The sequence below is a fragment of the Amphiprion ocellaris genome, chromosome 2 (assembly GCF_022539595.1).
Source record: "Amphiprion ocellaris isolate individual 3 ecotype Okinawa chromosome 2, ASM2253959v1, whole genome shotgun sequence".
NCBI lineage: Eukaryota > Metazoa > Chordata > Actinopteri > Pomacentridae > Amphiprion > Amphiprion ocellaris.
The window spans coordinates 34,152,423-34,173,371 of NC_072767.1; the positions used below are offsets into that span (position 1 = coordinate 34,152,423).

The following is a 20,949-nucleotide window of genomic DNA, read 5'->3' on the forward strand; positions in this document are numbered from 1 at the left end:
TGAATAAACTATGTTATTAAAAATATCAGCGACTCACTGCAAACCTTCATGTTGATGTTTCCATTATTATAAAGGTGTACCCAGATCAGGTGGGGGATTTTTCTGTGTCGGTTATAAAAATAAATACATTTAGATTGTTTTGCGACACAGAAAATATGAAAGTATTTTTGATGGGGGGAATAAAGACTGAGGAGCGTTTGGTACAAAATAGCAGCAAATGCCAAAATCCAGAGCTTCCTCTTTTCATCAAACCTGACTCCATATTTAAAGGAACATCCGCCATCAAAACTGGAAAAATCTCACAAAGAAAACGCTCAACTTGCTGAGGCCCGAGCTGCTTCGTCGTTTATTGTCTCCTGTTTAGTAAAATAAGGCATATTTGATCCTCCTGAGCACTTTCCACTTGCCTCTTTCAACAATTCATAAACACACCAAGTCAGCAAACCAGAAATGACCCTTGTTTTATTTTTCTTTAAACCTCCTTATTCGCTCTCAGAATTCACTGCCTCCAACTTTTTTGATCACTTTTTCATCTCCCCTGTTAACACCTGCTCCCTTCTCGTCTCCAGAGATTGTCGAAGTTAGTTCTTGGCTTTGACATTTCCTGCCTCTAATTACTCCTCTTATTTATTGCATGACAGTTTTAAAATGTTGTAATAAGCTTTCTTTGCTATAATTTACTATATGCTTCAAAAAGGAGAGATTAAAAGATACAAAGACATCATATCAAATGCTGTTTACAACTCATATGAATAGAAGGACCAAAGGTTCACATTTTGTAGTTAGTCCTGATGTTTAGTTGGGGAGGGGGGGATCAAAAATAATTCAGTACAACTGGCTTGAAGAAATGTACAACTTGTGTCTAATTGCATAGGTATTCACAGAATACATACAGTTCATTTTCATAAGATACTAAAAATCTTGTACAAGTTTTTTTTTTTTAAATTCTGGAGTAAAATCTGACAGCAGAACAGAGAGAATCAAACATGAATATACTGTTGTAGGGCTGAAGGAAGGCAACCAGCTGGGTTACATGGCTTTGCGAAATGTGCCTTAAACTAACATTTAAAAAAATGTTTTTAGAACTACTTATTATGCTTCCTTTGTTTTTCTGGTGATTTTTTTTCCTACCGTGTGCAGATGATAAATAATCTTGTTTCTAATTCCAACTGTTAATTTCATAAAGACATATTTTTTAGAAATACATTTTATATAAAACAGGTAAAATTGCTGCCACAGAAAAATCAGAAAGAAAACTGCTTTAAAAATCATCCACAATCACTGAATTTATGAATTTAACGTTTATCAAACCGTTTTATCTAAATTAACCTCATCAGTTCTCCTGCCTTCACCTCATCATATATATTATATTTCATTCTGGTCCATTTGTTTTACCGTAAACTAATAAACTTATTTCATTTCTGCTCTGTTCTACGTGGAGCCCTGTGACGAGCGGTCGTCGTGAGGGCTTCCGTCTGAGTTCTCTGTCTCGCCCTCGGAGATGGCCTGCATGGGTGCCGAGTACAACCGGCTGCGCATGCCGTAGCGGCTGCTGTTGGCTGGTGGGGGGATTCTGGAGCGTCCCTGCCTGGAGGAAGAAGATGTGGGGAAGGATTTCGGGGAGAAGCCCTCAGAGTTGGCTTTGGGGTAGGGGCTGGAGAGCTGCTCTGGTCCTGACTGCTGCTGCTGCTGGGGGGAGGCGGGCTCCTCAGGGTGTCTGGGCGACTCCGCCAGAGACTCTCCGGGTGTTTTAGGAGTGACGGGGCTCTTGAGGATCTCTGTAGCCGACATGCGGTAGCTGGAGTCCGACCGGCTTCCCTTTTTAAGAAGCAGCAGCTTGAACTCCTCGTTGGAGGTGCTGGACTTCTTTGCGTTCCTGTAGATGGGGCCGGAGACTCTCTGGAGGCCTGGTGGGGTGACGCTGGCGATGGAGGGTGATGACACCGACACCGGGGAGCTCACAGTGCTGCTGGGTGGTGTGTTTCCGGACGCAGCACCGAGTCGGTTCCTCACAGCCACCTCAGCGGAGTCCTTCCTCCCCAACACTTTCCTTTTGGATCTGAGGATGATAAAGTTTATTAAAGAATCTCTGCAAACTCAGAGTGAACACAAAGATGCTGCTCTAAAAAGCACTCACCTGTGAATCATAGCGAACAGATCCTCAGTGGTGCGAGCTTTGGTGGGTGACAGAAACACGCTGTCATCCTCTGACCTCGACTCATCATTCAGTGGAGACACTGCACTGTCACTGGGTGTCGAGTCTGTTAACAGAAACACGTTTTATTACGCTGCATGTTGCATATTCATGTTACCCATGGTTAATTGTTTTGGCTTAAAAGGTCAAACAGGCATAAATTCCAAGAGCCCAAAACAAATCTTAGAATAGCTTGTTTTGTACAAACAACAGACATTACAAGGACATTAAACAAAGAATATCAGTCAGTCTACATATTTAAGAAGTTTAAGAACCACCCAATATTTGATATTTTTTACTTAACTAAAAAATTATTTATTTGGCCATCTGTTTTAAAATCACTTGTGACTTTTTATTTCACATGTCTGTGTTTGAGTTCAACCAAAAAATGATTTCCATTCACACACTGTTAAATTTGAATCATATCAGTGAACTGATTGGAATTAGTAGATAAACTAACATTATTGCTTTGTGGTTATATGCCTCCAGGAACCAGTCAAATTGCAATTTACATGCGTTATTTACATTAGTCCAGACTTTTGACATTTTGAGTATAGAAGAACATCATTTCATTATTTCATCCTATTAGATATTGTTTGAAATGTCGTCATAACTGGTGTATCAGTTCTTGAGTTCTTGACCTTAAACCTAACCGTGTTCAAAAACAGTCACCTTTGATAACCAAAATCTAATCAGTTCATTGTTTCACTTTTGTGTGAAATTTAAAGAAACTCCCTTCCAGATATCGGATCCATGATGAGGCATAAAAACAGAGGTTTTCCCTGTTGCCAGGCTAGAAACAATTATTCTATGCAGTTGACAAAATCTGTAATCCTGTGCATCAGCAATTGCCAACTTCTTACCATGAACGTTATTTTCTTCGCTGACTGGATAACCACACACAAAGTCAGCCTTGATATAATGTTAGAAAATGGCAGGACTAAGAGCAAAAAGCAAAAGAAAAAGTGCACGAGAAAGGGTGTGGCTAAGTATTATATAATTAAACCTGGCATTGTTTCAGAATTAGTTGTGAGCCTTGATCACATGTTGCACGAGTTCAATCAAGGAATGATTTCCATTCTCAGATTGTTAAATGTGAATATTTTCAGTAGCCTGATGGAAAATAGGCAAAAAAAAGATTAACTGGAATTTAGCCTTGTTGTTGTTTGCCTCCGTCAATCAGTGAATTTGCAGTTTATAAAACATCACTTTAAACTGGCAAAACTGACAACAAAAAGCAAGACAAAATTTGCACAAGAGAGTGTAGCTGAGCAAAATGAAACTGAACCCAGAGCTGGGGAGCAGGAAGTACAGCATGCATTAGTGATGAAGACATTAACTATCTACCTTTACTGAAATAATCCTCCGTCTCTGCTGTGGAATCCTCCTTGCCGTCCTGCGAGGCACTTTCGGCTGAAACACCTGATGAATCATTCTCCGCTTCTCTGCTGTCTTCATCGCTGATTGGACTCACTTGCAAAGTTTCTGACTGGCTGTCAGTAGCAGGCACTTTATCAAGACTGTTGTAACTGCTGGGTGAACTGTGCGGAACAGAGGCAGGAGGACATGTTTCTTGTTCACGCTGTTCGTTCTGTTGCTGTTGTAAAAGCTCTGATAGTGAGCCGAAGTCTCCAGAGCAGACGGATGGTTCTACTGACTCTCTAAATGTTTCTTCTCCTTCAAGGACATCCTCGCCCTTCTGGTCTAAACTTGGGTCTGACTGCAGTCTTTCTAAAGAAGCCTTTGGGTCCTGTTTGCTCCTCATCTCACTCTGACATGCTGCGTCTCCACTTACAAGCTCTTCGTTTGAGGTAAACAACGATTCACACGAATTCTTTGAGGATGTGAGATGATTATGATGTGCGTTGTACATTAAGGGACTCTTGAGCTCTAAAGATTTACTACTTGAAAGAGTGCTCTGTAAGTTCACAGAGGGGTACTGGAGTCTGGAAACTGCTTTGTCATCATGATTTCCTTCCAGTTCCTTACTGATGGGTCGGAGTTGTACTGAGTGTAGTACTGTAGGTGTAATGGACAGGGGGTGGGCGCTGAATACATCTGAGCTCGGAGCTGCTACAGGTTTGGCTGACACTGCAGCTCTTTGTTTGTTTTGCTGAAGGATTTGTGTCTGGGTTCTGTAAGCTGAGGCCTTGTTGCTGACGCTCTGAAGCGCACTTAAGTCCAGGTGGGAGGGAGGGATGACCGGCAGCTCCAGATCTCTCTTCGAGGTTGCTCCCTCCCTGCAAGACAACGACTGCAGTGACAGTGATGAAAGAGAGGACTTCCTCTCTGGGACTTTGGGCTTCCTTTTGTCGCTTGATGGTGACATTGGTCCGGGAAAGAAGGTGGAGGGAAATGAGGAGGTGGGTGTTTCTGACTGACTGGAGTAGCCGCTGGACGGGCTGGCCAGGCCTGCCAGTTTCTCCGGGGACGTCAGCTTGAAGTCTCCCTCCACTGATGGGAGTGATGGCGTGGTGGCTCTGGAGCCCGACTGGGACGTCTGGGACTCTGAGCTTTCCTGTGACTTGATGCACTCGATAACAGTCGTACCTGTTGCTGTGCTCGAGTTGGACAAGGATCGATAGGGATCACTGGATTTTAAATCATTCAGGAGCCAGAGATCTGCGTAGTCTGACTGTACAACGCCCTCGTCCTTAAATGAATGTGCATCTGTGGAGCTTAAAATGCCTAAATCAGGGAGATCAGCTGAGCCTTCAACCCCCCAAATCACAAGAGGCTCTCTGACCAATGAAGAGTTTTCCATGTGACCTGGAGAGCCGGACAAAACCAGCTGCATCTTCCTCTCTTTGGAAGTCAGAGGAAGCTGCTGCCCGCATGTAATCTTTGGTTCTTTCTTGTCAGGGATGTTTCCCTCACTGCATATTTTTCTTAAGGAAGAACTCCTTTTAGGCGGAGACGGCTTCACCTTTGGTTTCTTTAAAGAGAGGCAGCGTCTCCCCAGAGTCATGTGACCATTTAAGTCAAACAGGCCACAGTCAGAGCCAGAGGGTGCATAGTTGTAAGTGAAGCTTTTGCTACCTTTCAGACCGCAGTCAAAGTGCATGGAAGTGTAGTAACCTTCAGTGTCTACAGAGTAGTGTGAGACGGTGTCTGCTTTCTCTGATGGAGGTTTGTCAGAGTAGCTGCTCTCGCAGGTCGCCATACTGGTGAAGCTGGGACAGCCCAGGCTGCTCTCAGCCTCTCTGCTTGGCTCAGGGCTGAAGTTCTGTGGACGAGGAGGCTCCGGGTGGGAGTAACCCCAATCCCCCTCGATGGGAGTGCTAACCCCTACTTCCTCTAATATGTCCATAGCTGTGGAGGAGAAGGAGCCGGCCCGCTGGGTCCTCAGGCCCTGATAGGGGTCCAGCATGAAACTGGTCTGGTCATCATTAGTGTGAGTGGCAGCGTTGAGGGAGAGCTCAGAGTCACAGTGCGAGGAGCCGGTGAGTGGCGGAGACGCTGCAGGGGGGATTGTTTCCGATGTCTGGGATGGGCAAGTGGAGCTGCTGCCGCTCCAGTTCCCACTGGATGACTGGTGGTCGTCCTTATGGTCCATCTGGCCACCCAGCACCCCTGCAGCTGAGACAGAATGGACGGGGCTGCTGAAGGTGTCGGAACTGGACGAGATCTCACAGCTGCCCATGTCGGCCTTCCTGGGCAGTTGGGATCTGGTCCGCTCCATCCAGCTACGCTCTGGACTCTCCGACAGCTGGTTGTACTTCAGGCTCCCCAGCTGGTGTTCGGGCATGGCCTGGTCATCGGTGCTCTCTCCTTCATCCTTCAGAATTAGCTCTCTGGGTCCAGGTAGGAAGCTCTCAGCATTGAAGGGGGAAAGCTCCTCCTCATCGTCACTGTCATTGTGTCCGTTGTCCAACATCCGGCTGCCGTCTCGGGGCAGACTCCGGGAACGCAGGCGAGCTCCAACAGAGGCAGAGAACATGGCGTCGGCACTGTCTGGCAGCGAGGAGATGTTGCCTGCAGAATGGGAGAGGGAGAGGGAGACTCCCTGTCCTCTCTGGGCCCTGATCCTCCTCCGAGACGGAGCTCCTGAGATCAAAAACTCTTCTGTCTGGCAACCGGAGTCTCTGGTGCTGAGATGGCTGGCCAGCTCCTCGTTGGAAGGAGTGATATCTGGACTGGCATGAACTATCACTGTTCGCTCTCTGGAACCAGGAGAGTCATCAGAGTCTGTGAAGAAGAAGGAAGCACAAGGACTGTAAGCCAAAGAAAATACAGTTTACACATGAAACCTGAAATGAGCACACTTTGATGTTCTTGATACAGTGCTTCTTTCTTCAAGATTTATTTTTGGATTTTGTATTTGAGTCTTTATTTGAAAGGACAGTGAAGAAAGGCAGGAAACTGAGAGAGAGAGTGGGGGAATGACATGCAGCAAACAGTCGGGCTGGATGGAATCGAGCTGGTGATCCGCTACTCAGGACATATGTATCACTCTATGCAGTACTTTGAAGACTTGCAATTGTGTGTTTGGGTGGGTTTACTAGATTTTTTAGGGGTTCAACTCTCTGAACCTCAAAATCTGCCAGGGTATAAAAGGCATGTTATCTTTAAATTTATTTAACATATAGTAGAGAGAATTCATGGATTCTCAATATTCTTAGAGACCTTGAACCACTTATCAGTTCCATCAGAAAACTAGACAAAATTTAAGCTTAAAATTATGATCTATTATCAAAATTGTATTTTTTTTATAAACCCTTTGCACCAAATTTTGCAACAGATCCTGTAAAAAAAAAAAAAAAAAAATTTCTGTGGTCCTCAGTGCAACCAAGGAACCACTAGTGACTCAGCTGTAATCCACAATCACGTGACAAAAAGGACTATTCAGTTGAACTGCAGGCTGTGCTTGCATAGTGCAGATCGGAATTAACTCCTTGATGCCTGAATTTATTTACAGTTAAATAAAAAAATTTTTTGTGTGTTTTTGCTTTCCACTGATGCTAAAATAAGTGGAGATTGTTAATTTATCTATTACACATAGAACATAGATACAGAGATATATAATAATAACAACAAATATAAAATAACTAGGTCCCACTCCGACCAGTCCTATGAGAAACCAGTGCTAGCAAAAGGTTCCAAGGTTCGTATTGAATATTCACAAAACGGCATTGGGAGAGTGGATACGCTATCTCGGCTGCAATCTGAATGAAAGTGGTATGTTGCAAATTCACGACAATGGGCGTCAAGGCTTAAAAATGAAAGTAGTAAAATATCTACTATATGTAGAATCATCATTTGCTTTTGTAATACTGTTAACACATCCGATAATCACAGAAATGGAACTTTTTTTCTAATTTTTAATGATTCACAGCATTTAACTCTGTCATACTACACAGAAGATATTTTTTATGGTCTTTCTACTCTAGTCATGGTTGCGTTGTTTTCATACAGGTGCAGGACTTTACATTGCAGTGAAAAATGAGCCAGCAGTGAGTAAAAATGTGACAATAAATGGCCAGAAACGGCCAGAAACAGCTTGGGGTTAATAGGTTTAAGTTTATATTCATGCATTTAAGTGTCTTTGTTGCAAAAAACAAACATTTAAAAATCATTAAGTCATTTGTTATCTTATCTCCTCCTTTTTCCGACATGCAGATCATGACATACCCCAAAAATACCTCAAAAATGTAACAAAGACACACTGAAAATACGCTGTCTGTTTGCAGTTGATGTGGGTACTAAAAAATATATACATGAACGGCACTAAATTATGATTAGCACCCTTTTCATTGCAATGAAAGACTTCAACTCAATATAATTTAGCGTCTTAATATTAAACATTTTTCCTTTAAGTGACACAAGACAGCATGTAAAACAGCTACAGAACATGTTTCCTAAATAAGCAGCAGTTTTAAGTAAATTTAAGTCTTTGCGCGTGTTTCTGACATACTGAGTGAGATGTAGTAACATACCTAAGTCCTGCTGCACCTGTCTGGGGACGCCGGCAACCGTCCTCCGTCTCCTCAGCTTCCGTCTCCTCTGAAGCACAGACTGCGAGTGAACGAGCGAGCAGCGCACACTAGCATCTCTGTCAAAGCCAACCCCTGCAACGGAGACAGGACATCTGAGGAATCTTTGTTCAGCCTCAACTGCAGAGGCTCCTTCTTTAACTCTCACGCTGTCTCGTAAAAAATAATTAAATGGCTGAACTAAATTAGGTGTTCTACAAAAATAGCAGTTAGGAATGGAGGACAGAGATCTGATGGAACTTAAAGCCACAGTGTGACAATCTACAGAAGATGGTCTGGAGTCTGAACGTGGAGTTACTTGCTGCTAAATTCAATGATTTAGTTGTAACAAAAAGAAATAGTAAACAGTATTTGACCCTGAAGAATAACCAGAATAAACATCCTGCTGTGATAGTTTCTCTTCCTTTTTTTGTTTCCAAGTCTCCTGTCGCTCCCTCACCATACATTATGACTATCATGTGATAACAAGTCAGGCCTTTCAGCACCATAGCGATTTGCTGGACTTTGCTTACAATGTGCATTTTTTATCCCAAACTGTCTCTGACTCAGCCGGTGTTGGCCTACACCTCTCCTTTTGAGTCAATGTGAGCCAGAGTAAATTAACATCAGGCAGGCCTTTTCAACAATTTGGACACAACTAATTGGTATTCATGTCACAGCATCTCGCCTCTTTGCAATCGCAGCACAAAGCGTCAAAGCATGAGAAACAAAGTTAACAGGGCATAAAGCATGACTTGCACATTGAGAGTGAGTCTCTGTAGCAGCGTTAATGCCCATTAATAATGACTTGTTTCACTGACAGCTGCAGAATTTCATGATTTCCTTCCAAATATTTCATTTAATCAGGGAAATTAAACTCTACACAAAAACTGTTGTGGCACAGAAGAGTGCCAAGATCCAAGAATGCAGAGAGAAGGAGTGACTGTGTGACTCCTTTTCATGGATACTGGGTGTAAACAACCGTGTTAACTGTAAAAAGAATACTGTGACATTTTGAAAAATATGCTTATTTGCTTTCTCGCTAAGAGGCAAAAGAGAATATTGATCAACTGATAATTTTGCATGAATAGTAAGCAGGGGACTGGGTATGTTCCCCAGGAAATGTTAACCATCCAACACATAATTTCCTGCATTCTGGTGACTTCTTATGCCCAAATTTGTGCCTTTTCTGCATCAATTTATGAAGGAAATGTTCATTCACATAAAATAACCCCCACAAAATTCAGGAATCAGGTGACAGTTCAAAATATAATTGAATATCAATATAAATTATTCTCCCCTAGAGCAACTTTTCTTATTTAATATGCACTCATGTGTCAACACATATAGGCATGGTTTCCTTTTATGTCCTCATTTGAGTCTTTTGCTTGTTACATTAAAAAAAAATCCACCTATCTTCCCCTCTGAAGGTCACTAATGAACACATTATGTCTTGTTTAATATTGTACACACAAAAGTTAAGCAAAGAGCTTTGGAGTTGCTAGTATTCATATTTTGACTTGGGGAAATGTGTGTTGTGAAACTGAAAAACCTCAATTTCTGTAAATTTAGAATTTAGCAAATAAATCAGACTTTCATGAACAGCAAAATCATATCTCAAAATTTCCTATTAGGTATATAACATTGTTTTCAAGGGCTTTACCGCATGATCAGAGTGACAGTTAAATAGCTATTTCTACTTCTTTGTAAGATAAACATTAAACATTCTGGGCTATATCTTGTGGCGGGCGTCACAAAGCCACTAGTGCTGTCAATACTCTGATCTAATACTGAGCAAAAAAGCTACTAACTGCATTTCCCAATATGTCCAACCATTCCTTTACAGAAGAAGTAAAGAGGGCTGGCTCTTCTGAGTAACAGCAAACAAGTCAGTTTGAGTAATACACCCCACGGCTCAGTCCCACCACAGTAAACAGGTTCAGTGTGAAAAACATGAAGTGATTGAAATTTACCAGTCACATTAATGGGGATGACACATGAGGTGATGACTTGGGAACTGCATTTCATTCTCTCCTCTGGGGTGGGCAGCGGCAGAGCTTTAGACCAGTTAGTCTGCTTGTCCAAGGTGGAGGGGATGTTATGGATGGGGAACTTAGATCGGTGACCTAGAGCCACCCCGTCAGTGTCGGGGTCAGAGGGCGCAGCCTGCAACAGATGGATATTTGCATGGTTAGATTGTTAAGGTTGGCCGGTGTTACGTGAGAAGTTAGAAAAAAACATGAACAAACTCAGCTTCAGAAAGGGGGACTGTGCAGAGTTGGGTGATTAAAGTCAGGGATTATGCTGGCATTGTTGAGGGGCCGAAGACTAGATGTAGAGATTAGTGTCTTATTAATCTGCGGCAAACAGCAGATTGACGTAAATCAATACACATGCCCTTAAAGCAGCTGAGTTCCAAGAAGTAGTGGAAGCATGCGAGAATGAATGGAAAGCACAAGAAACATTTAAAGAATCTACTCTGGAAAAAAAAAAAACACCAAGAGGAACTCTAGCATTCAAACCTCGACTGCACATGTCATGATAAAGAGGCTTCACTCAGCAGCTACCAAACAGGACAGAAATGTGACAAACGGCATAAACAGTCATTTCCAGTCACGACATGCTGCTCAGGAAACTCTTAGCTCATGCTCCGACAATCCGTGGCACCTTTGCGAGTCTCCTGCATAATAACGAGTCTCCGGAAATATTCTGAGAGGAAATACTTGACTTCAGCATTCCTCTGAGCTTCAGTATCAGTCACCACACAACTCCAGACTTCCCCACAACTTCTGATCCGTCCTCACAGGATCCCCCCCTCGCTACTCTCCAGATTAAATCCCCCGTTGATACTTAAATACACCGCCGTGCTAAATGAATTTAATTTCTTACCTCGAGATTCCAGCAGAGAGACACATGTGAAACTGGGAGTGATTCTCAGGCTTTAGCTGGTTCCCACCTCCACAACCCGACAACCTCCCACCCCCCATTTAAAGGCAGCTCTCCAGCCTTTGTGCTCTCTGTTCCCAGCAGACCAATGAGACCCTGACAAAAAAACCCCAGCCACAAAAGAAACCGGTTTCCTTGGAAACTTCTCCCCAACTTGTAGGGAGGGGGAAAAAAAATCAAAGAGGGACACCATTTACAGCTGATTTGTTTTGAGAACAGAGTTTTTAGGAGCATCTGAGAGGAAGAAGAGGATGACGAAGATGGTGAGAGGAAAAGGCGGCAGAGTAGACACATGCAGGATAAAAAAAAAAAAAGAGGAGTGGCAGTGTTTGGTGTTTTTCAATGCGGGCATCGTATATTTGGCGGAAAAAAACAGCACAAAGAGAGAAACATGAGGCTGTCAGCTGTGCAGCGAGGGATCATGGGTAATCACAGACGCAAGCTGCGAGGAGTCGACCCTATCATTAAGAGAAACCCCGGCTGCTGGGCGGCTGTGATTGCGGCCCTCGTGCACACATTCCTCACATTCTGCAGACTCAATACCCTTCACATGAAACCCAACAACTACTGTCTGAGCAAATGTGTGACGTGTGGAGGAAACTTTAAAGTCCTTCTCCAAACTGGGTGGAGCAGGACGCAGCTACTGCCAGAGAAAAGGCTGCCTTTAGAGAGCATGCATTTAAAAAGAGATTCACTGTGCAGATTAGAAGAAGCCAAACAGGCAGAGGACAGGTGGAATAAAAAGGGTTAGCAGGAGCACTCAGGAGCTAAAAACGAGGGAGGGACGATCAATACCTTTCTGCTCCAGGGAGAGAAGCGGCAACATTCGGTAGGGGAGGAGGATCGGGTGGATTCGAACTGAACCACGGAGGGAAAAACACACAAAAACAAAAAGGACAACAAAAAAAAATGATAGGAAATGAACATGGTGATATTCAACATGAACACACACGCAGACAAAAAAAAGACAACAATAAAGGGGTAAACTTGTCGAGGAGCATGTAAAGATATTTGGGTCAGGGCAGGATGATGAGCTGAAAACAAAATCCTGAACAGTTAATGCTACATTTACTCTCAAGATGATGAAACAATGAACGAATGAACAAGCATTCATTCTGTGCACAGACCACAAGACATTATAGACACAGTCCACTTTCCTCTTTACCTGAGCTAACTGTGTTGTAGCATCTCTAAAATGCCTCTCTGGCTGCTTAAAGGGAGAAATGTGAACGTCACTTCAAAAGTATGTGAAATCTGATTTCAGGAGGTAAAACATCACCATGATTTAAGATAAAGGAACTTTTTGCAAATCTATTTTATCGGCATATCAAAAGGGTTCCAACAGGCTGATGATTTTTTTAAAATATAAGTATGCATCATGAGCAGATTAAGGCTTTATGAGACCTTGCAGTATTAACTGTGAAGGATTCTATTCATTACTCAATGCTCTTTTTTACTTGTCATGTAAATGTATTCCAGCTGGTTCATCTACAAATGATGTCTGCAAGATATTGGATGTGTAGAATTTTTGTTCTTAGGGGTTACAGGCATTAACATAACAGCATTTTACTCATTTACCTTTAAAAATGTGCCACAATTACACCAAATATCAGAATGGAAACTGTAAAAACAGACAGAGTAATTGGATTTTTAACATTCTGAAGGTCCTTGACCTACTCATCTGTGATGTGTTGTCTGTTGGAAAACTTAAACAATTCTAATATGAAAAATGTGATTTCTCAAATTAATCACTTTGTTTTGCATGTCTCATTTAGATAAAAAGAAATCACAAAAAATTAACTGGTTGCGTTAGATCCTGGAAAAAAAAAACACACACTTCTTGGTGCAGCCTAGAGATCACAAGCAGCTCAGGTGAAACCAGCAGACGCGATAAAATTCAAAGCATCTAAACTGCAGATTATGTTTACACAGAGCAGAGAGGTGATGAGTATGGAAATAATTTACAAATGTCGATACCATGTATAACCTTAAATTCTCCTCAGAATTAGTAATGCTGATCCCAGATTATTTAATTTATATAAATCATTTAAAAAAAAAATCTAATTTTGTTTTTACCCTTTTTATGAATTATAGCATTATAACTTTAATGCACGTCACAAAACACATTTTAAAGTTTCCTCTACTTCTATGGTTGTATTGTTTCCACAGAGGTGCAGAGCCCATGTGAGCCCACAGTGAGTAAAAATGTGACAGGAGAAAAAATGAACTCCCCCAAACAGTCTGGGGGTCATTTGGGTACATTTTTGACTGTTACTGTTGAAACTGTGTTCTAACTTCCTCTGTGTTTTTAAAAATTGCCATTCAGTAAAATGATACTTTAGGAATCATACCTTCCTATAGTACTGAGGAAAGTGATTGATTAACCTACAGACACTCCAAAACATTTGCCTGGTGAAGGTCTAGCACTAAAATGTAGCAAATAAATGCATGCTTTTTGGAATCTGCTGGAAACTTTTTGATAAGTCCATGCATGCACCATGCATACGTAAAGCTAATGTACATTCTTATGTTCAAATGGAAATAATACATGGTGAAGGCCTTTCAAATATTATATAAAGAGTGAAAAAGAAGTGACATCTATGCACACTTAAATATGCAAGAAGATTCTTGTTTTCACCAGTTGCTCAGATTAAGTTACATAACTTGATTTTACAGTTTTAACTGCATTTTACTTCTTTATTTCAACTGCTGAGCAACAAATTCTAATATGATATTCACTTTAACATTAACATCATCAAGAATTTTTATTCACGCTCAAGCGAAAAGATATTCGTCTCACCGTTGTTAAATTTGCCCCTCTCTGGACGACCTGAGGGGAGGGGTACAAGGGCATCGGGGGCAAAGCAGAGATGGAGATGGTGACTCTTCGTTCCCTGCTGCCTGATCGTCTCCTCTGGTGATCTGCAGCAGAAAATGCACAAAACACTGAATGAACTCTGTGGTGTAAATGTAATGTAAAGGTAATTTCAAAACCACAGACCAAAGGAAGAAGGAACTCCAGCACAAAAACAAAAAGGATGCACATGTTACAATGAAATCAATACAATATGCCTTCCATTAATACTGCCTTTGTAATAATAATTAATAATTATTATGTACTGACTTAAAAAGATGGTAAAATCTGATATGTAATAAGTCTTTCTGTTAATTTGTCCACTCATCCAACCCCTCTACTGCTCTTACATCCAGAATGCAGTTGCAAAATGTCTCCACAAGAGGGCAGAATGACACCAGAATCACAGATTTCCAAGAACATGGTCGACTGCATGTGACACAGACTTTGAAAAGGTCTTCTGAAATACAAGCGGAGGGCTGCATTAACTGGGACCGACAGGTACAGAGCAGCCTCTATGGCTTCCCTCCCATGTTGTGGTCGGAGGGGCTGAGTGGTGCTGAAGGCCTCACCTCGGTGCAGGGCCCACAGGTTGAAGTTGGCTTGCCTGTGGAGCTCTTCTACACATGCTGGCCGTGTGGAGGGATGGAAAACGTTCCTCTGCTGGTGCCAGGGAGCTTGGTAATGTGCTGTCAGCTTACTCTCCACATCCAGGTTGGACACCGCTGTCAGAGAGAGAGAGAGAGACGGACCGGGTCAGGAAAGCTCCAGGAACCACATACAAGAGTGTGGAAATCAACATCCCACAGCAGTATTTATATTATACGGCCTTTTAAACCCTCAGGGGCAACTGTTAAATACTAAAACATCTTGTTCCAGCCACATTTAATCCTTCTGTCCTTAAAATACTGCGTTAAGCTTGTTGCCAATATAAAGGAACAACCCAGTATCAGCTTGGTGAGGAGAAACAGTCACAAACCAACCACTTTAAGCGCTCTTTAATATGTTTCTTGATAAATGAGGTACAGTGCATGTCACGGGATCTATTGCAAATGCACCATATGCCAGCAGATGTAATGGAAAGGCAGCTTTCATCATAAGGAGCCTGCTGAGCTCCACGGGTAAGAAAATCTTTAAATTTCCACCCGAGCATTCTTGCAGTGATACACTGGTTCAGGTGAACTCCACAGCTTCTGACAAATGAGCCATGAAGTCGATATTCCTCCACATATGAACATTTCCACCAGCAGAGAGTCAAAAAAATGCTTCGGGATCTAAGGTGGAGATGAAATAACAGCATCATTAAAGTCTGACAATGAAAAGCAACACAATCAGACTCACTGTTAGCAGGACAATAGGCTGTTTACTAATGCAATGCCATCACCTGCAGCCTCACAAAAGGTATTAATGTAACCTGATAGTGTGACTTTCATCCTCTAAACACTGACCAGTACCTGGATTAAACCTACTACTCCCCCCGTCGCACCTCCTCGAGTTACACAGTTCAAATTACACATAATGCGTGAAGGGGCTGCATGTAGTTACAAAGTTAAAAGCAGTTGTTGGGTCTTTGTGCTGTAACTTGTTCGAATGCTGACTCCTTAAAATGCCACAGAAATATTTCATGATGTAATACTGTGTAGATAAATGAGCAAACACATTTTAACTTCCTCTTTGCACAAATGTCGAAGTCAGACTCTGGAAAACAAGCAAATCAAACACAACAGTTGTAAGAAATGGACACAACTGCATTAAACTAACAGCAGTCAGATATTAAGCTGCATAAAAAAGTATCACTCAGCGTTTGGCTTGAGATTGCATCTTACACATCTGTAGTAAAATCCAGGAAAAACCTCGAGGATTAACTGCTGAGCCTCTTGCTTTAGCAGACAAACGTTCCCGTCAGTCTTCCTCTACCTGGCCGACATTCCCAGGCTTGTACTTGACCTGACAGCTTTACCGAAACACACTCCGTCTGACCTCCATGTGTGATGAGAGCCAGCTTTGGCTGAGCACGCTCCAAGTTTGCTTTGTAGTGCAGCCAGAAGCTAACTTTAGTCTCTTTCACTCACAAAATACATAGTTCAACTCCTGATTGCAGCTACCAAAGGTCAGGGAGACTGAAGTAAACCTCAGGCTGCAGCTGCACATCTAGCTGCTGCATGTGATTTTCTAGCTGTGCTGCTACTGCTGTGATTTCTCTGACAGGTCTTTTCCAAGAAACATGGTGCCGTGCATGCCATCCCCTGGAGAGGTCGTGTGTTTATCTGTTACTCCGAGGCGACCTGACGTTTTCCATAAAACAGCCCAGAGTGATCTAAAAGGCCTCCACTGTGACCCTGCTGACCTGAAAGCATGATCTGTGCTGTGTCTCCTGCTCAGCTGTAGATGCTAAATGTGAACTCAGCAAAGAGCAGATTTACGCTGGTAGAGCAGAGCTGAATGAAAACGTTTTACTCCCACCAGATGTTTCTCTCTGAGTGCCATGTTTGATTTTTCATGTTTGCTGTGAATATGGAAACATTTCCTGGCTTAGAGTTGTTATTGACTTCCAGTGGAATTGTATCATCACATACTACTGTAATTTTACAAAATAATGTGGTCCAGATGATTGATTTCAAGGAAACTGTTATTGAAAGTTAAAGACCAACTTGGTAAAAATCAAGGTTTTTACCTTGTTAACATGCCCAAATGGATTTTGTAGTGTGCTGTTTACGTCATGAGAAATATAACGGTCAATACCATTTCTGTTTATTTCCACTTTGAAACTTTGCAAAAATAGTGTAGTTACATTTAACCCATTTGAAGGCAGGGTGGGACTATTTTAACTGAAAAAAATGTAAATATGTTGCTCTGACACACAGATATGATGTGTTAGGAGTTAATCAATGACATGAGAGCAACTTTAAGTCAGGATAAATCAGTTCTATTCATGAAATAGTTTGGAGAAATCTATATTTTTGATATTTGATAAGAGTTAAATTTCAAGATTGATCACTCTTATCTGTGCACAGATATGAACAACAGAGGAGCTAATCGAAGGAGATAAAGTTTGTTTTTGAAGTGCTTGTAGATACGGTCTCCTCTTCATTTCTTCCAGAATCTAGCAGAATCACCGTACAGGCATGGGAGATTAAATCAATCTTCTTAATTAATTCTCAGCAAGAGTACAATTACGCATATTCCCAAAATCTTAAACTATTCTTAAAATTTCATTTTGTTTTCTAATCACAGTGTGTTCCCCAAAGATCCATAGCAATTACAAGATTTCTTTTGCTTCTTTATCTTCTCTCTTTTTCTGCCAGTCGAGTCTATTGCAGCCACTAAAGAGTTTGGATATTTGCACACAGATTCGAGAGACTTGTCCGATTCTTTTGCCAAGTTTCTTGTCTGCAACTGCAGCACTCATTGAAGAGCACAAGCTGAAGAAGTGACATGCTCTGAACCTAACAGGGTGATCAAAAAGTTCCGGATGGTGTGCATGCATGGAGTGTATCGCACTCGAGCAACATGTGACAAATGTGATTTCTCCATGGATCTCAAACTGGAGCAGTGAGGAAAACATATTTAGTGTGAATCAGCAGCATGAGGAGGACCAGAGGTGGGTCAGTCTGAGATTGGAGAAGGAACTTCAGGTCAAGAGCACCTGGAACATGCTTGTTGTTTTCTTCAACATTTATGTGGCTATGCAAAGAAAATCATCCCCCAGTGTTGAACTGTTGAGGCAGAGTTCTACTGTAGTGTCTTTAGGCGTCTAAAGGAGAGTATTTGGCAAAAATACTCCAATGTACAGTGTGCCAGGTCACCATCCAGCGAATATGCATGGAGATTGTGACCACAACCACACAATCATTGCTCTTCATCTGTCCAGCTCATCAGACTGGACTCCCTGTAACTTTAAAATTAAGTTAAAGAGCCGCCACTTTGACACGTTTTAAGAGATTTAGCAGTAACTGCATACAGTGACATGTCTATATATTGGGACTTCTAGGGAACATTACAGGTGTTTCAGAAGCACAGCTTCACTGCACAAGGAGACTACTTTAACCAAGGTTAAAGGTAGGTATGGGTTTTGATTTTTATTGATACAGTCTTAGAACTTTGATGCACCTCATTTGCCTACTTTTCAAAACTGGGGAATCACTGGATTTCTTAGATCGAAGTGAATGTACAGCACTCTATGATGCCAGTTTTCACCTTACTGAGTTTTGTGCTTAAATTATGGTAATTTAATGTTTGAGTTTGAAATAGAAATTTTACCAATCCTCACCAAAACTGGCACAGAGGATTTTCAGACCGCGCCTCACAAATGTTGCCAGATGGATTTTAGATATTTAGAACCATCTGTCCATCACAGCCAATTGAATCTGGAGGTGAAGCTGCAAAACACACACTGTGTTGTACCACTGGGCTGCACTGCGATAAATAAATGTTCTCTTTCAATGCTTACAGTGTTTTTTTGTTTTATTTTTTTTGATATTCAAATTGCCGTTGGGACTGAGCCCTGCTGAACAGCTTGACCCCCCTCACTGCCGCTTGCAGCTATATTTGACATTATTTTCATACTGATCAAAGCATTCAGTGACCCCTTGTCTGCTGCACAGACACATCTGCATTTGTTATGTTTCCTTGAATTTATTTAGAGATATGAGCCCTCTGACACTGTTTGCCAGCCTCCCTGCTGTGATATGAACTGTTGGCCCTGTTGTGACACCATCAATGTCTGCAGCACACTAAAAACCCATTTGACAACAACAATAACAACAACAACCGGGACACAGACTGCGCTCTCTCGGCCCGACTCCATTAAACTTTCGCTGCTTTTATCTTCCCCCGGCTAAAAAACACATCAGTGCTTCCTTTCACCTTGCTCAGTCAAATCTCTGACTCTCAGATAAGTGAGTCTGTGCTTGTGCAACAAAGCTCGACTTCCTAAGAGGCCTTTAAGAGAGGTTTTCATGGAGACAGGAGTCCATATGGGGAAAGCCTTTAATGGTAATTTAGTGGTCAGCTGTTGCCCCAAATGAGGCCAAAGAAAACACATCAGCCTTCAGTCATTTCATTGACCTCTTGGCAGCTTTCTCTTACTTTCACAGTCAGGCTAAGTAATCTTCAACATGCTTTTACTAAACCAAATAAGCCACGTGGTCTCAGGTGAGAAGAAAAACAAGACTTATGACAAAAAAAAATTAAGTTTTCTAGCCTTTTTAAAAGTTTCAAACAAGCACCACACCTCTATCTTCTTCTTCTCTACTTATTCCCATTTAGCATCCAGCTGTGAATTTTCCTTATGAGGTGATATCACACACTCTATTATCTACTCCTTGACACAACCCATCAATCTCTCCTCCTCCTCCTCCTCCTCCTCCTCCTCCTCCTCCTCTTCATCTCCAGCAGGATCATCCCCCAATCAGTGCTGCCAGCAGCCCTGCAGGCCAGGAGAAGTGGGGATGAAAGCCTGCATCCTCAGACTGCTGCTGCCTTGTAATTTAGTCAGTATTGGCCCAGACAGGAGCCAAGTGAAAAACCCCTTACACCTACACTCACACTCTCTCACACCTACAATTTGCCAGTGGCCTGGGAAAACACAGCCGCAGATGTCAGTCATTAGGTCACACTTAGATTCAAACTTTTTTTTTTTTTTATTCCTGAATTACATGCAGCAGGGAGACAACCAAGCTTCACTGCTTCCATTCAGATCTGTGCAAGTGAGATGAGTTAATTACTACGGAAGAAGTGAAGAGGCAATGTCTGTGCAAAGATGCAAAAATATGTTTGTTTGAAGGTAGAGGCAAAACAGATCAGAAACTTGCAGCTTCCTCAGGAAACACAGATCTGCTTTGTCCACTTGTAGACTCAATATTTGGCATGTTCTTATTTGTAAAGCTTTTCTTGGTTTGCTTTATTAATATCTATACTAACTATTTATATATGTCAACAACAAAAAAGCTATGGGAACCTGCTGTCTTCGGTACCAGGACTTGATCCTGCTACTTGTTCCCAGAGCCAGTCCTAAACTGGAAAAAAGATTGTGTGTTTAAATCCACTGCAGCTTTCATCAGAATCAGCTGCAAAATTGCCCAAATCTTAAAGAGCTGATCTCACTAAATAAATTTAATTTGAATTTACGCAACTCGGAGAAAGACACATTTAGTTGTGACAGACTCACATGGGACCTGGATGATTACCCACCATTATGTTTTTTTAGTGATTTTATGATATTGCAAGGCACTGTTAATCATATGTAAGCCCAAATTGGTTTATATTTGCATGTCTGTAACCTGTTAACCCTCTGAACCAGCTGGCAGGTTTAAAAAGGCTTTTTTTTTTTTTTTTTTTATTAAATCTGTTTTTTTTTAAATTACCAAAATTGCACTGTTTATCAGAGGGAGAAGCTGTAAAAACAGAAAGAATCACTGGATTTTCATCTGTGCAACTGCCTATACTCTAAGTTTAAAATCACAATATGAATCAAAATCATTTTATTATTCATGTCACATTTAAAATTCTCTAGAAATTTACAGTTTGTTTTAACGAAGTTCTGTAAGGAACAAAAAATTCTGCACTCTTTGTTGCATCTGTGAAGCTATTAGTGACCAACAGTCACGTGACAAAAAAGCAGGGACCTATCGGCTGAACTGCAGGAAGTGCTTACACAGAGCAGAGAGGAAAAAAAAGAACGGAAACAAATAAAAAATGTAAGTAATAAAATATCTGTGCTGCAGGACTCAGGAAAATGGTCATTCCATTTTTTTCCCATTATTTAAAAAAATTCTCAAATCAATTCAACTTTTGTGTTTTTATGTTTTATGGCATTATAAATTTGCTATACCATCCAAAATATATTTTTGAAGTCGCTTTGCTTCTTGCCATGATTTAGTCGTTTCCATAGAGATGTTGGACTTTATTTACTGTGAAAACTGAGCCTAAAGTGAGTAAACATGTGACAGCTGCTTGAGGTTTAGAGGGTTAATTTGAGCTCT

The 20,949-nt window shown here is 41.6% G+C and overlaps 1 protein-coding gene across 6 annotated transcripts in view; it reads right to left on the reverse strand.

Moving 5' to 3' along the window:
• Positions 1–446: 446 nt before the first annotated feature.
• The window catches only part of nhsa (Nance-Horan syndrome a (congenital cataracts and dental anomalies)), a 70,954-nt gene continuing 50,451 nt past the window's right edge, over positions 447–20,949 (reverse strand). For 3 of the 6 annotated variants that reach the window (XM_023272890.3, XM_035949372.2, XM_055018134.1), the window contains exons 2-9: positions 14,539–14,691; positions 13,913–14,034; positions 11,908–11,970; positions 10,140–10,332; positions 8,131–8,262; positions 3,542–6,382; positions 2,138–2,261; positions 447–2,059 (exon numbers count right to left, since the gene is read on the reverse strand). In XM_023272890.3, coding sequence (XP_023128658.2) covers positions 1,432–2,059; positions 2,138–2,261; positions 3,542–6,382; positions 8,131–8,262; positions 10,140–10,332; positions 11,908–11,970; positions 13,913–14,034; positions 14,539–14,691 — 4,256 coding nt within the window. In that variant the 3' untranslated portion in view covers positions 447–1,431. The other 3 variants (XM_023272891.3, XM_035949371.2, XM_035949373.2) reach the window with 3 other exon arrangements.